The 17,130-nt window shown below is 39.8% G+C and overlaps 1 protein-coding gene across 1 annotated transcript; it reads left to right on the top strand.

The window, feature by feature from the left end:
• The first annotated feature begins 1,686 nt into the window (after nucleotides 1-1,686).
• On the top strand, nucleotides 1,687-16,861 carry LOC117514308 (meiotic recombination protein REC8 homolog). The gene is made up of 17 exons (XM_034174697.1): nucleotides 1,687-1,819; nucleotides 4,709-4,777; nucleotides 4,858-5,000; nucleotides 5,084-5,159; nucleotides 5,275-5,395; nucleotides 5,510-5,576; nucleotides 11,396-11,463; nucleotides 11,555-11,633; nucleotides 11,740-11,842; nucleotides 11,929-12,103; nucleotides 13,246-13,441; nucleotides 14,218-14,390; nucleotides 14,483-14,525; nucleotides 15,881-15,974; nucleotides 16,046-16,135; nucleotides 16,239-16,348; nucleotides 16,611-16,861. The coding sequence occupies exons 1-17, from the start codon at nucleotides 1,764-1,766 to the stop codon at nucleotides 16,712-16,714; spliced, it is 1,767 nt and encodes a 588-aa protein (XP_034030588.1). The 5' UTR covers nucleotides 1,687-1,763; the 3' UTR covers nucleotides 16,715-16,861.
• The last annotated feature ends 269 nt before the right edge of the window (nucleotides 16,862-17,130 follow it).

The raw sequence follows: 17,130 nt of genomic DNA, 5'->3' as shown, positions 1-17,130 counted from the left end.
ATTTACTTTTCCCCAACTTCAAATATAAAATGCATATTTGACAATCATCACACAGATATTTGAGAGATTGTGTACATATATATAAACAAGAGCAAAAGTCTGTTGCTTCACAATCACATGACCTAGACTGACCAATCAGACATTCCATCTCCCCCCCATATGTCATCAGCTGTTCTTCCTCCCCAAATGGCAGCACAGATATAAATATAATGCAATGCTAAAATACTCTTGGGCATATGAGCATCTAATCAATGAAAAGAGTGTCTAGAAAGAATGTGACCTTTTGACCTCTTAAAATAGGTCAAGGTTCGCCATCTTTAAACTTGTCCAAGGTCTGTGTCCCAAGAATGATCCCTGTGAATTTGAAGACTCTGGCAGTAATAGGACTGAACTTATGCTGAGCTCAGTCAGACAGATGGACAGAAGGAAGGAAGGAAAGTTTTCGCAATATCCGATGCCCGTATTTTGGCCTTGGGTTAAAAACTCACTGATTTCACATTCTCAAGAGAAATGCTGGTTTCTCAGAATTCAAAAGATGGAGAACCATGCCCTACTTTTTCTGGGTCAGGCTCAAAAGTTTTCAATCACCCCTTGTAATTGTAAGGAGCAGGCTGGTGCTGCAGCTCCTGTGTTGTCATTGTGGAATTACCTGCACATAAATATGCAGCATTGTAACTGCAAGGTTAAACTATTTAACTATTAACTTTGTAACAAACTGGCATTAACTAGTATACGCAAATCAGTGTGCTTGTAACTGAGCTCAACAGACATAACACCTGCTTTTAAAAAAGAAATCACACAGACAAGCAAAATTTACAGGAATACGATGTTCATCAATATTTTTTTCATATATCCATGCATTCATTCCACATTTATTTACATTAATTAGAGGTGGGCGGATCAATCCTAATATTGATAATATTGATACCAACACTGGTATTGATATTGAACGATCCTTGTGTAAAAAAAATCGATACTCAAGCTTTTTTTCTCTCTTGCACGCACTGACTGCTGCGCACACAGATTAATCAAAGTCTACTCTGTAAGAGCAGCTCTGCGCTGTCACACAACACGGAGCAGCGCACCCTTGTATTGTGGTTTGTAAGCCCTCAACCTCAGGAGATTTTGTTTTAAGTTGTGTTGACTGATATTTTTTAAACAAAAATGTTGATTGTGATAATAAAGTATTTTGTTGTCACATACAATGTTTGGTGAAATTCTATCCTAGGTCTTTTGGATCCTTTGGATCTATGAAGCTTAAATATGAAAAAGTATCGGTATCAGTATCGATATCGGCAATACTGGGCCTGTATTTACTTTGTATCGGATCAATACCAAAATTCCTGGTATCGCCCACCTCTAACATTAATGCCATTTGTTGCCACCTTTTTCAATATGGCGTGTGTGTATTGCGCACGGAATTGTGGGTATGTGACGTCAGTATTGACAGTGTGTAGACAAAAGAATGCGTCAGATTTAATTTTAATTTTAATGTAGGTCTTGCAAAAGCAACAGATGATCACATGGTTGATTTTCTTAATCATATAATAATCATGCATAATGCTCAAACTTGTCAGAAAAACATTATTTTAATGGTGTATTTTGAGAACCAGTTAGGAGTTGGTTATGTTTTGTTTTATACACTGAAGGCGCCTATCAGCAAGTTTCAAACAATAAACATAAAAAAAACTAAAATTCTCCTCTGGCTTTCACTGAATATGCCATATTTTACTTTTTTACTTATTTAATCAGAGTTGCTAAAGATGTTTTACTACCCAACAGTTTTAAAGCGTCATTCTGGATGTTTTTCTACAATCTGGTGAGTAAAACCTGATTCAGCTGTTTAAGTACGATGAGGCCACATGAGGAAAAAACAAACAAACAAAAAAACAACATCTGATTTCGTTATTTATTTGGCCTTCAATTATCTCTAAAAGCTACCCATGCCCTTTTTGCAGTATATCTGTGAAATCCTCATTTGGTGTCCTAAATCGACGATGAAAACCTCTCACTCAGCGAAGCTTTAGGAGGATTTATGTCATTTATTGACCAAATTAAAAAAAAAAAAAAAAAAATCACACGGTTCAGGTCATTTTAGTAAGAGACTAAACGCAGTGTTATAGTTTCTGTACATTAAAACTTAACAGATTGACAATTTTACTAAGAAGAAAAGTGTAAAAAAAAAAAACCGCACCTCGCAGGTGCATCACACACAAAAAACATCCAAACAAGGAGTCTTTGAAGTCCAAAATATCAAAGAGCAGAGAGAAATACCGAGAAAATAACTTTCTCTTTTTCTCACGTTATCTGTGAGCCCCAAGGCTGAACGGGTCGACTCTAAAATTACTTTAAAAGACAATCCCATATCAATTTTGGCACACATCTGTACTTAGTGATGTTGAATTGCCACTGGAGGCGCTATTTCACCAAACCACACACCCACACACAACAATCAGAATCATTTATATGGTGTAATATTTTAAAGAATCTTCGATTTGTTAAAAAAAAAATTGTGGTGTTTGTGGAGGGGGTTAGAGGGGGAATACAGTACCTTTCATATGAAATGCATATTAAAGTAATATTTAATTTGATTTTCTTTTTTTTTTTTCTTTTTTTTTGCCAGAATGTACATAAATCATTTATAATTGTAATAAGTTTATCTTGGTTCTGAAAAAAATATTTTATTTATTAGGGCATGCTTATTTATTTATTTATTTATTTACAACCCCAATTCCAATGAAGTTGGGACGTTGTGTAAAATGTAAATGAAAACAGAATACAATGATTTACTAATCCTCTTCAACCTATATTCAATTTAATACACCACAAAGACAACATATTTAATGTTCAAATTGATAAATTTTATTGTTTTTGTGCAAATATTTGCTCATTTTGAAATGGATGCCTGCAACACGTTTCAAAAAAGCTGGGACAGTGGTATGTTTACCACTGTGTTACATCACCTTTCCTTCTAACAACACTCAATAAGCGTTTGGGAACTGAGGACACTAATTGCTGAAGCTTTGTAGGTGGAATTCTTTCCCATTCTTTCTTGATGTACGACTTCAGTTGTTCAACAGTCCGGGGTCTCCGTGGCAGGCAGGCCAGTCTAGTACCCGCACTCTTTTACTATGAAGCCACGCTGTTAGAAGGAAAAGTGATGTAACACAGTGGTAAACATACCACTGTCCCAGCTTTTTTGAAACGTGTTGCAGGCATCCATTTCAAAATGAGCAAATATTTGCACAAAAACAATAAAGTTTATCAGTTTGAACATTAAATGTCTTGTCTTTGTGGTGTATTCAATTGAATATAGGTTGATGAGGATTTGCAAGTCAAGTCAAATCAAGTCAAGCAGCAGAGCTTTGAAAAAGTAAAAATTACATAATTAAAATCAATAAATCACAACGTCTTTGGGATTTGATCTGTTGTTGAGGCAACACAAAGTAATCCTGAAGATGCCACGTTCGACTGTGCAACACTCAACAAATAAAACCTTGAGAAAATACACATTAAATGCTAACAAATGTAATGGTAGATGGAATACATTTTTATAGTGGTTTCCCATCTGATGCAGAACCACAAAGCACTTTATAATGATGCCTCACATTCACTCATTCACACACACACACACACACACACACACACACACACACACACACACACACACACACACACACACACACACACACACACACACACACACACACACTGAGGTCAGTGTGCTGCCATGGAAGATTCTTCATTGCACACCATGAGGAACTCTGGGATTAAGGATGTTTGTCAAGAAACCTTTGTAATTTCTTGGCAAACAGGGAATTGAACTGAGGGCCTTCTGATTACATGCCCACCTCTCTCAGGGTTCTCCCTGGGAATTTTTACTATAGCGGTGATGTTGGCAACTATCACCTGAAGCGGCACACATCGCTTCCACTCAGGGTCCTATTTAACCTTGTGTCCTGAAGTCCTAAGATAAAAATGAAAATCTTTTAGTTTTCCTCAAAGAAACGCTGTCTGAAACACTCGGAAACATTATGATTTCAGTGCGACGTGTCCTTTCAAACAGAAGAATGGAAATAATGCACGCTGCTATCCAGCACCAAACTCTTAAAGAATGAAAGTATGCCTCTGTACCTGAAGAACTTAGATTTGCATTCTGCCGCTTTCTTCACCAAAGCCTCCCTGTTCACTGTCACAGGTGCTGCAGCGTCAGCCTCTGATCTGATCGATCCTGTACACTGACCACAGCCTCCCTGGCGGCTCACTGCCGGCGTGCCCTCCTGCCTGGATGGACTGCTGACTGCAGTCAAAAAAAAAAAAAAAAAAAAGCAGAGATCGTCCTCTGATTATCGGACTTTGTGTAACGTTTGTGTTTTGTCATTGTTTGCCTCGTTTGGATGTAAACAGGATAAAATAAAGAGCTTTAAGTTGTTGAGGTGAAATTACCCCACAAAAATGGGTTTGTCAGATTCCCACCAAGTCTCGTGCTGAAACATTACGCGAAGACCCCAAGGTATAGCGGTGCTAGATGACACTATAACTGCGCGGCACCGTTATTCCATAGTCTGGGGAGAACCCTGTCTCTAGACCATCACTTCCTCAATTATTGATATCTGCAGCCCTGTTGAGATTCTTTGATGAAATGTTTGACATTTTTCATCTGTGTTGAATAAAGAACGTTTAATGTTGTCTGTGCTTCCTTTTGTAGGCTGGTTGCTACAAAAGGGATCAGAGTTACTCGGCGAGACTTTCTAAAAGTCAACGTTAAAAACACCTGGTAATAACTTACTTGTACACATTTTGACTCTAATGTGCGCTCTGGTTAATTAATGATACCAACTATAAAAAACTACACAGTGATGACATCATGAACTACGTGCTGGAACGTGTCCCTCCTCCTCGGCCGGACCTGCCGCGGCCTCGGTTCTCCCTGTACCTCTCCTCTCAGCTCCAGTATGGCGTTATTGTGGTATACCACCGTCAGTGTGCTATTCTGCTGGGTAAGACATTTTAAACACACTGGAGGAAATATAATCTTCAGAGAGGTCTGTCTGCTGAAGACCCTGACCCTGTGACCTTACAGAGGATCTTCAGTCCATCGTGGGCCAGCTGATGAAGCAGAGAACCTTGAAGAAAATTGACATGGATGAACACGTTAGGTGAACCCACATTCTCAATATTCACAGATTTGTCTATATTTGTCTATAACCTATATATAGATTTGTCACATATGAGAAGACAACAACATATGTTCCTTGATATTTCTTCTCCCAGGCAACCTCTTCTTTTCCCAGACCATCTGTTGCTCTCAGAAGAAACAGAGGGGGCCCCGGACCCGTTATTCGGAGTGATGCGCATGCAGGAAGCCATGCCCAGTCCAACTGTACTGATACAGGTATCGAAATAAATAACCACGTGAGCAATGACAATACAGGAATTTAGAAGTGCAGAAATTGTTACAGTGATGTGAAAAAGGTGCTGTAACTGTTGTTTTTTGGATATGGAGCAGGCATATCTGAGGGAAGAGTCTCCTGAACAACCAGAACTGATCAGTCCTGTGGCTACTCCAAAAAGTGGTAACATAACGTAACACAGCATTGTCGGTGTTTGAGTTCATTTATTCCTGCTTGGAATTTTCTAAACCTGATATGTTTAAAAAGGGGGCCAGTCTTATACGTCTTCAGGATGTAGAAGAGCAGCTAGTCAGGTTTCCCATGTGACTAATGTTGGGTGCTGTGGGAAATCTGTGAAGTGATTTTTTTTTTAAAGAGTTCTTTTAGATTAGATTAGATAGAATTCAATTTCAATTTATTTTCATTTATATAGGACCAAATCACAACAAGGCGCTTCACACAAGTAAGGTTTAACCTTACCAAGCAACAGTGGTAAGGAAAAGCTCCCTCTGAGGAAGAAACCTCAAGAAGACCAGACTCATAGAGGTGACCCTCTGCTTGGGCCATGCTACAGACACAAATTACAAAACAATTCACAAAATGAACGTACAGGAAATGTTGCCGGTGCACACTCTGTTTCCTAATAAAATGAATTAAAAGAGTAAAAAGCATAGAAACATACTATGCCAGTATGCTAGCCATAGTAAGTCCCTTCGGTTGCTCCCTTGTTTGCACTTGGGGTTGCCAGAGCAAATCCAAGGTGGATCTGCATGTTGAATTGGCACAGGTTTTACGCTGGATGCCCTTCCTGACGCAACTCCACATTACATGGAGAAATGTGGCAGGGGTGGGGTTTGAACCCGGAGCCTTCTGAACTGAAACCAAGCGCATTAACCACTTGGCCACCATCCCTGCTCCCCAGTATGCTAGCCATACGAAAGGGAAAATAACAGGGGCATGATAAGAGAAAGCTCTGTGACCCTCAGACTTTTTATTCACCCTAGGGACACAAAGTAGCCCTGCACCCTGAGAACAAAGATCCGGGCCGGTACATAGTTTTTAATTAGGTCAGGTAGGTAGGGAGGTGCCAGTCCGTGAACAGTTTTATAGGCTAGTAGCAGAACCTTAAAATCGGATGTTACTGGGACAGGAAGCCAGTGAAGAGATGCCAAAATGGGTGTAATGTGGTCAGTAGAACTTTATTGATGCCTTGGGAAGACTCCCTCAGGGAAACAGGGGGTTCCAACTGCATTGTATAGCAGCACACAGGGCAAGAAGCACACAGAGTATCAAAAGTGAAAGCATTAAAAAAAAGTTTGCAAATATAAATATATATTGTGTACAAATATTCAGAAAAGTGTGGATGGCAATTTTACTTTCAAGTATTTTTTTTTTTTTTTTTTTTTTTTTTGTTTTGGTTGCCCCAATAGGGATGCCATCTTTTTGGTTTTATTATTGATTTCTGGCATGAAAATTATTCACTGAAAAATGATGAAATTTCACAAGACCCTTAGCTCCCACTACCTTTGAGAGGGTCAGCAAATATCAAGTTGATAACTTGTATCATTTCAATTTTATTCACCAAAATATTTATAAATTCTCACACTGAAATTGCCAATTAAGTGAGGTAAATTTTCAAACATTATCGTCATGGCACACACAGTAGTTTCCAAAGTTGTCACCGTCTTGACATTTGCACAGTGCTGTACATGGTGGGTTATTCTTCTGGCATGAAAAGTTCACCTTTTCTTTGCATGAACCCTCACGTCCACATTTTACGAGCTCCAGTACAGCGCATGGAGCTGGGTTTTCAAAACACTGTACTGGAACAAAGTTCCCATCCTCATTAATCTTCCATCCATGGCCCTCTGGGATCAAATTGTTCGGCTTTCGTTCTCCATAGCTTTTATCTCTCTTGGACATGAAGTTGACACGCTGTATCTGTGGTTTGAGAGTGCCTAGTGTTAGAAGACGTTTTTGCCCTTCCAAATTCTTAACCTTGAAACATTCCCATTGGAGTTCAGAAAGTGTGACACATGGCCTTCTCTTGGCATAGGCCCGACAAACAAAACCCTCAATACAAGCAAATACCTCACTAAAAGTATCTGTACATCCAAACATCTGAAATGTTCTGATGACTTCACTGCATTGAGGAAGCTGCAAAAACTTGATGATCCATGTTTTTTTTTTTTGTTTTTTTTTTATATGTTGAAGAACTTTCCCCCACAGTCAGTACCAGTAAAATTATGCAGCTCAATCAAAGCCTTTGTCTTCTCCAGTCCAATGGCATGGCGCCTTTCTTTTATGTCAGTTGTGTGGAAAAACTTTCCTCTGTCAGTTAACATCTTGGATGGATGAGCATTTTTTGCTGGACAAACTTGTGAGTCACTTGACAATGGTTCACTGAACCCTTTCTCAGCTCTCTGCAGTATACCTTTATGGACTGTAACTTTCTAACATTCTTTGTGGTCCTGCACTTGTGCCAGTTCAGAGGATGTAATATTTGAAAGTTTTTCAGCAAGTGGTGCACACTTTGTGAAACAAAGCACAGCAAAATCCTTAAGGTTGGTAACTTAATCTGATGACGGGTTCTTCACTACAGACTGTGCCTTCTGATCTCCCTTGTCACAAATGATACAAGTCTGTGTTTTGTCCATTGTCACTGGCTTGTTGTCTCACCAAGGTACAATACAAAATGATTCGGCTTCAACCCATTTAGTGTCAGGTGGACTTTTTCTGAAACAAGAAAAACCTGCATTTAAGTCATCAGCACCATTGGGTTAGCAACATCCTTACCTTCCAGGGTCCAAAGCTGTGAAAATATCCATGCAATTAATACCTGAACATGGTCAAATGTAAAGCAAATAACCCAAAACTTGATAAATACCTGATTTTTTATTTGTGTTCTAATAATTTTATCCATTCCCACCTTTTACCCAACCTGATCCCACCAAGCACCCCGATTGTTCCTCACCCTAAGATTAATGTACATGTAGCTGAAAAAGATAAATGTTTCCCACTTTACATATTACCATACCAGCCCAAAGTGCCAAGTTTTCAAATTTATGTACCAATACATGTCTTGGGGTAAAAGATGATATGAACAAACTTCATCAGCTAAGATATGGACTGATTACAATATATTGTTTACATTTCATGACTAAAATCCTCCAAAGAGAAATTAAATGACTAAAGATAGGACATTTAACATAACATTTAGAACTAACAGTTTACCCACATCAATCATATGCCAACCAGAAATGTATTTGAAACCATTCTGATGAATACCATGCCTCAGAAGCTGAGAGGGACTGAAGCGGCCATGAACACTGGATTCAAGCCCTCCAGTTTTAGTAAATAAAATCTCAAGTTTTTGAAATCTCAAGTTTTTGAATTATTTACAGAAAATTCCACATACAGGTATAAACTTCTATGGGAAAACCATCTGTCATTTATCAGGCGTTTCCTGCAGATATGTCTTCAGGTATGATTGTATATCGCAAGAAACATAGTTTCATTTCTGATGTTGAAGACGTTACCATATATTCTGGCATAAAAACACAAAATTGCAAAAGTAAAATTGCCACCCATTTTTTTTCCCCTTAATGACACCTTATTGATGCTATTTAACTGATAAAATCACTTTTGGCATGCAATTCCCACAGAATAATGCAGTGATTTCTTGACAGGTGTGATCTGCAGCACCCCTGCAGAAATTAAAATGAGTTGTTGCCTTGCAACAGGGCGTGTAAATAAAAATATATTCAGACTATGATAGTGGAATTTTGTTATCTTTGAAGCTTCCTAACTGCATACATGGGCAGCATCCATGTGCCTTATGTGTATTTTGTGTAAAGTCTTTCGTCATCAGTATTTTTGAAACCTCGTCCGTGTAATGTATTTTTCTGTTAATATGTTTGAAGCCCCACTGACTGCTTGGCTGGCTTCTCTGTCTGCAAATTGGAAGCCTCCTGAATGTGTTGCTTATGTCTCCATCCTTTCTGTGCATGTCATATGATGTATGTTCTATGCATGCCATGCCACATTGTCATCTGTACATTTGAAGCCTTCTGACAGTGTGGCTGGCATGAATGCACATCCTGAGCATACCATGGGACATTGTTTGCTCTCCATACATCTGAAGCCTCCTGACTGCATTGCTGGCATATGTCCACGGTTTGTGCATGCCATGTAACTTATTTAATGTTATTTAATAATATACAAAGATACTTATACTTATTTAACTTATGTAATATATACAAAGAATGAATTTTTATGAGTTCAATGGTACGGATATTTCATGAGGTGAAAGATGGACTGTTCAATTCAACAAGGCAAAGCTGAGCTTTCACCAGCTTTTACCAGCATGCAATGGTACAAAACGTATGGAACCAAATTTGCACAGTAAATGGAATGAATAATCCATGTCACGTGACATACAAAGCACCAATCAAATGACAAGGATTCACTCAGCTGTTATATATTTTATTATTCATAAAACAACATATAATAACAATAATAATAATAACAATAATAATATGAACAGCCTAATTGTTGGGAAAGTGTAAGTACACGGACCCACAACAGGGGGCGCAAATGAACGGACAATAGAATAGGTCAAATAACAACACTTTACTGTTGCGAACGTGCACAACAAACACAACAGATTCCACAATAGATCAAAGGTCAAATTACAAGGTGTCGTGTGGGCAGGCTCGAAGATAGGAGACGCCTGTCCAAAGCAGAACCGGAACCACACGATTTCCTCCGCCAGCAGACCCCGGGAATACTGGAGCCGCCAAGTCCCGAACTCCCAGGTGGCCACTGCCTCCGCGTGTCGGACCTGGTACTGCTGGCGAGGAACAAACACACAATTAAACGTGGGTGCGTCTGCACCCAGCAATCTGCACGGCAGGGAAGCTACCTCCACCTCTCGTTGGAGAAAAAGTCTGTTATCACTCACAAAAATCACAACAAAAAGGCTTTCTATCAAGCAGTCAGGCTGAGGATATTACCTTTCAGGTAGAACGATATCTCGGCAAAGAGGTGGAGATGACGTCTTGCTGATATACCGATGCAGATCAGATGAGTGGTGACAGCTGTCACAGGTGATGAGTGTCAGCTGTCACCCCGGCTGCTCCTGTGAGGCGGCAGCGCCCTCTGGTGCCTGGAGCCCGCACTCCAGGCAGGGTGCCCTCTGGTGGTGGTGGGCCAGCAGTACCTCCTCTTCAGCAGCCCACACAACACCTAATATTCCTTTTTCTTAACTTTCTGTAAAGTAATAACAAATATGATACATTTTTCCTCATGCTTTGATTTGGAATAGAATGTGCAGTGTTCCCAATACATTTGTGTGTATGGAAATAAAAGCTATTCACTCTAAGAAATAAAATGTACTGTAGAATTTATTTGATAAAGTTAAGGTAACTTCTTCCACATAACTTTGTCAATTAAGTGCAAAACAATATTGGGATTTAAGTAATAATGTTTCATTTGTTTTAATTAATTTCAACTACAATATTGTTTTGCACTTAATTGACAATGTTAAGTGGAAAAAGTTACCTTAACGTTATCAATTAAATTCAACATTTTATGCCTAAGAGCGTATGTTTCATTTCTTAGAGTGTTGTAAGGATTTTGAGTTTTACTCACTTTTTTAAACACAGTGCTATTATTTTGAACACAGCTGTATGTTCTATGTATGCTACATAATATATGGCTGGTCAGTTAGTTGATTCTTAGGAAGAGGTCATGTGGACACCACCAGCTGTGCACACTGGAGGCTTCAAACATATGGACAGCAGGCTGCAAAGAGTAAAAATGTAGATTATCTAGTGAACTGTATTATTGGGAGATGTCAAACAGCTGTGGGATCAGGCATTTTGTCTCACTTTTAGATGCACTTTGTGTTGTGATGGCCTTAAATTTGTCTCCCTCTGCTTCTTTGTGGCTTCTGAAGCCTTTTTAGGAGCCTCAACTGTTTTATTTCTTTTTAACTTCAGCTATTACCGCCTCTCCTGAAACCATCACACTTCAAGACAAAGAGCCTGTTACTATCCCCTCCGCTGAGGTACGGCTGTCAAAAGCTGTGCAAACGCACACTTTATGTTTCTCACCTTTTAGTCACCTGTCTTTCTCCTGTTTTGTCTTCCTGATGTTAGTTTGAAGGGATGGAGCTCGATGATCAACCTCAAGATATCATTGACGTTCTGTTGGCGGAACCTGGTCATTTTCCAGAAGGTTATAGGCACAGAAAAGATTATTTTGTTTTGTTTTTTGTTTTGTTTTTTTCAGTCAAAGACAAATGACAAAAAAAGGGTTTTAAAGATTTTATTTTTTCTAACAGAAGAACTGGAGATAGTGATGGCAGAAGAGCAAGAGAGGGAGATAGAAAGAGAGGAAGATGCAGAAATAAAGACGACAAAAGAGCTAACAGGATCCACTCTTGAGTAAATACTCCAAAGACACGTGGGCATGAGATCACGGCTGCACGGAGATCCACACGGTCACTCTGTGTTTTTCTTCTTTGCACCAGGATACAGCCCACACTGTCCGGGGAAGAAGCCATACTGCTGCCTCAGGAGGAACCAGGTATGCCCTCAAAGACAGCTGAGCTCCCCGCTGACCAGCTGACACCTGTCTCTGCTCCTGTCTTGCCCTCTCCTCCATCTGCAGAGGAACATGAAGCTCCCAGAAGAGAGCTAGAGGTTGTTAAAATACTTTTACAAACCCAAATCAGAAAAAGCTGGGACAATATGGAAAATGCAATAAAACATACAAACAAACAAACAAAAACAACACAATGATTCTTACATTTAATTCTTACATTTATTTTGTCCCACCCTTCCTTCAAACACATATAAGGGCCCCTTCACAGATAGTACAAATAAGTATGAATCAGGGTGAATCATGGTGAAACAGCTCGTATGAGTAAACCACAAAACATGGAGCTGACGTCTGGAGGAATATGTGGTTGGGCAGGCATGAACGATCCCGCTGTGACGGTTTTGTGCAAGAGCGTGCAGGAAACCATCACAATGGGAACACAGTGCGAGCAGCTGGAGTGTGTGGAATGACATTGCGCAGCTGCTGTGGCAAAAAATAAAAAATACATGCCACCTGTGGGATTCGAACTTGCAATTTACAATAGCTCTGATTGCCAGCCAGAAACTTTACCACTGGACTATCATCACTGTCCTATAAAAGGTCCATAAAATGCCTGAAATCAACAAGGAGATAAACGTATAAAAAAAACACACCATAAAAAACCCCGCAATTTATTTAATCCCTCTTATCGAGCGGACAATACAAGTATGAACCGTCTGTTCCTCTGTAGATGACCCATGGACACAGACGTACAGTCATGTAATGACATGAATGATGCAGTGCACTCTTATCATGTCCACATCTACTGGCCTGGTGTGTCCAGCCCGCCCCGTGTGCATGTCTGGCCCTACACGCGTGTCCTGTGGACAGCACGCCGCAGGACAGACACCGCGTCATGTGGAACAGAGCTCACGTGGGTGACGTGACATTCAGATGTTATGGTCTGACAGTCCCTAAAATGCCCCCGTGGTAATTTGTGGAATGTTTTGTAAACCTGAAATCCAGGAATGGATTTATATTAACAAATTAAATGATGTTGACCATGCAAAACATGAAATATCTTGGGTTTGTGCTATCTGCAATGAAACAGAAGTCAAAATAAATGTAACAATCACTGTGGGTTTTTCAAATTAGCATTTTCTATACTGTCCCAATTTTTTTGAATTTTGGGTTAGGAAAACAAAAAGAGAAGTCGCAGAGAAAAAGTGTAGCTATTTTTTGCTCTTTTTGCTCCTTCCACACACAGGACCCATCTCTTCCTGAGGAGACGAGGAGGAAGAGAAAGAAACAGCTGATCTTCTTTGACCCAGAGACACAGATTTCGGAGGACATACTGCAGCAACAGATCAGCAACCCTCTGATTGAGACCAGACGCCTGCTTCTTCCTTCTCTGTCTCACAGGATTGTCCCTGTTTCTGATTTACTCAACAAACCCTGTGGCTGTTAGTGACACGTGTATAAAATATACAATACACTCTAAAAATCCATTCAAAACATCGGTTTAATCATTCATAACTGAGCTGCATAGTATTGTTCAAGACATACTGCTCAATTTTTTTCTTCTGAGCAAAGAGACAGAAAATGGATGTTTTGTTAGATCTTGAAAACAACAAGAATAAATTTGTGGTCCTTGTTGGATTACACACTCACAACCACTTTGTTAGATACACCTATTCAATGGCTCATTTTAGTAATCCAATCAGCTGATTGTACTGTATCAGAAACTCAATACCTCAGAACCTCAGTACCTCAATACCATGATCAAAAGGACCTGCTGAAGTCAACCCAAGCACCAGAATAGTATAGAACTTTGATTTAAGTGACTTAAAAGGTGTTATCGTTGGTGTTGCCAGATTTCAGAAAATGTTGATCTACATGGGGTTTTCACTTATACCCATCTTTAGGGCCTATAGTGAATGGTACAAAAAAGAATCATCCATAAATATGTTCAGTTACTTTTTTTTTTTTTTTACTATTTTACTGCAAACCAAATTTGGTTTTTGGTATACAACCATCCAGCAGATTACCAGCAAATGTAAAACGCGAATGCACAGAATCAGTTATTTTATTTAAGTTGGTAATAATGTTTAAAAGTTGTCTTGATTTATTGTCATACACATCATTTGACTTTTTTCCTACATTGTATTGTGGTGGATGTGACTTTTAGTGACCTTTTCAAAAAATAAATCATAAAAACTTTTTTTCCCCTCCCCTGCAGCCTTGCCTCAGGATGTTCTGTTTCTATGGAGACAAGCTGCTGTCATCACACCTCTCTCTGGCTCCGACCTGCAGGTCGGAGAGAGAGGGCTCGAATCCACTGACTCCGAGAAGGAACGAGAGCTTGAGACAGCTCCGAGAGAGGATGAGAGGCCGGAGCTCAGCTTCAAGGAGGTTTGGACTGGAGTTCATTCATTTGTGTGCAGACACAGAAGGTGAGACAAATGCTGCAAGGTGAAGGAATGACTGTTTGTGTGTGAAAACAGGTTGCAAGGGAGATGACAGAGGCGGAGCTGTTTGATATTCCAGGTAATTATTGTGTGAAGTTCCTCATGCTTTTGTCCAGGATATAAATAACACGAAAAGGAAATGATGATCCCAAGTCAGTGACAGATTTTTGGAGGTATAGATTTAAAGCAGGTAGCTGTTACTCAAATTTTCAGAGTATAAGTCGTGTATTTTTTTTACTCATTTGGGAGGTCCCGTGACTTATACTCCAGTGTGACTTATACTTCGGAAAATACAGTCATTTTGTTTCAACGAGTGTTAAAGTGGATAAGGTCAGGGGTCAAGCTGAAGTATGTATTAACATGAATGTGGCCAAATTTTCTGAAATTTGAAGAACTTTGTTAGAATGTGAATTTGTTTTACAATCTGATATTTTTCAAACCTTTGTGTTCAATGTTCTGAGTCGTTTAGGTTTTGGTCACCACAAACTGTGGATCACAACTTGCTTCGTCTCAGCGTATTTGTACAAGCAGTATTAGAACAGCATCCATTCATTCCTGTATGATGCAGAAGCCAAAGTTTGTAAACTTAAAAAAAAATCTACAAAATAATAAATATAAGCCTGAAGAACTCTTGGGTAAGTTTGTATAAGCAGTCATTTAAAAAAGTTCCTTTACATGTACTGAGGTAAACATGGGAATGGGTGGCACAGTGGCTTAATGGTTAGCACTGCTGCTTCACAGCAAGAAGGTCCTGGGATCACTTCCTGCCTGGTGCTTTCTGTGTGGAGTTTGCATGTTGTTTGCATGTTCTCCCCGTGCTCACGCGGGTTCCCTCCAGGTGCTCCGGGTTCCTTCCACTTCCAAAGACATGTAGATTAGGTGGATTGCTAACTTTAAATTGAGCGTAGCTGTGGGTGTGAGTGTGAATGTGTTTGTCTCTATGTGGCCCTGCAACAGACTGGCATCCTGTCTATCTGGTATCGCCCTATGACTGCTGGATAGGCTCCAGCACCCACGTGACCCTTAATTCCAGTAAGCGGGTATAGACAATGAACAAACACGGGGATTCTCTCCTTGCTACACTTGTAATGACTTTTGCCTCTTCAGTAGTGACAAGAAGTGATTTCCTATGAGACATTTAGTTTGCCCTATAGCTTTACTTTGTACAGCTGTTTAGCCCGTGGTGGTGTTAGCATTTTAATTCACCACTGCACTGATTGTCATATTTTTTTCCCCCAGAGTGGAAAGTTGAATCCCAAAACAACTAAAAATAGGACCCATGTCGGTATCCCTCTTTAATAAAAGCTCAGAATCACAATTGAATGTTGTTTTTATTCTAACTTATGGTGACTTAGTGCAGATGTGATATGGATTTGTCTATTGGTCTTATAATCTTGAATTGGACACCAAATTCAAGACTGTGTGTGTTTGTAGGTCCAGAAATGGGCTCCCTGCCACTCGAGGCCTCTGACCAAAGAGAAGTGTCTCGAGAAATTTCCCCCATCAGGTCCACCCCAGACACAGAAAGGTGGGTGACAAGCAAAAACACGGAGCACGGATCTGCTACGTTTGAGGTAACACATATGTGTTTGTTGGCAGGTCGGCCGTATCCAGATCTGCGTCCATACTGAAGGACATACCAGAGGAGCTGGAGGAAGAACCTCAGAGAGAAGCAGTGGAGTTTTGGGGGTAACTCCTGAATGCCACAGCAGCTACGGAGCAGAGCAGTTGATTATTTTTGAGGATTGTTCTTTGTCGAGACACAGGACAATAACAATATGTGTTTATTTAGGATGATAGCAGATTTACCAGAGTCTGAAGAGCCACCTGTGCTCTTCCACTCTCTTCTGCCACCGGAGGCCAACCGCAGAACTGTCAGCAACATTTTTCACAGGCTTTTGGGTAAGAAGTTACATTTTTTTATTCTTCCATTCATTCATTCTCTATACCCACTTATTCCAATCAAGGGTTATGGTATAGGGTGAGAGGCGGGGTACACCCTGGGTGAGAGGCGGGGTACACCCTGGACGGGATGCCAGTTTATTGCAAGCCTACTTTTTCACATAGAATCCAATTATTTGTTTTAAAGTTCAACTGATTTTAATCACGTTGCGTGTTCATACACATGGGGATTTGTTTTACACCTCTTTGTTTTTATGTGTAGCATTATTATCAGCCGGGAAGTTGCAGGCGGAGCAAGAAGAGCCTTATGGGGACATCATGATCTTACCGGGTCCTCGCATCGATGAGATACAGCTGACTTTGTGATGTGTAAACAGACCTCCACAACACACAGAATACTTGTTTTTTTTCCCGTTGGTGTTTCTGATATTGATTCTGTCAACTTTGTGACAATTTCTACACAGAATGAATTCCCAGATTTCACATTTTATAAAGTCGTCATTTCATGAAATTTGTTATTTTTGTATCTTAACATGCTAATGCATGGTGACCTCCAGAATGCAAAAGTTCCTGGTTCCAAGCCCTCTGTGCCCCATTTTAATGTACGATCCATAACTGATCCAAAAGAACTGATGCCTAAAGCAAATAATTCAGTTGATGTGTTTGAAATAATTTTTTAAAAGAATTTACCTGCTGTTTCTATGGTATTACATTTCTAAACACGTGTTTGTACCCCTTTGTTTTTGTCAGCAAGCTGCATCACTGTTGTAACATTTCCGTTT

Source organism: Thalassophryne amazonica, chromosome 7 (genome assembly GCF_902500255.1).
Source record: "Thalassophryne amazonica chromosome 7, fThaAma1.1, whole genome shotgun sequence".
In the NCBI taxonomy this organism is placed as follows: domain Eukaryota; kingdom Metazoa; phylum Chordata; class Actinopteri; order Batrachoidiformes; family Batrachoididae; genus Thalassophryne; species Thalassophryne amazonica.
This window is presented reverse-complemented; position numbering and strand designations above follow the sequence as displayed.

Excerpts from the sequence above, each read along its gene's own strand:
- LOC117514308 (XM_034174697.1), top strand. The coding sequence starts at position 1,764 with ATGTTTTACTACCCAACAGTTTTAAAGCGTCATTCTGGATGTTTTTCT. Across the intron at positions 5,001-5,083 it reads TCAGTGTGCTATTCTGCTGG|AGGATCTTCAGTCCATCGTG; the intron begins GTAAGACATTTT and ends GTGACCTTACAG. Across the intron at positions 16,349-16,610 it reads CATTTTTCACAGGCTTTTGG|CATTATTATCAGCCGGGAAG; the intron begins GTAAGAAGTTAC and ends TTTTATGTGTAG.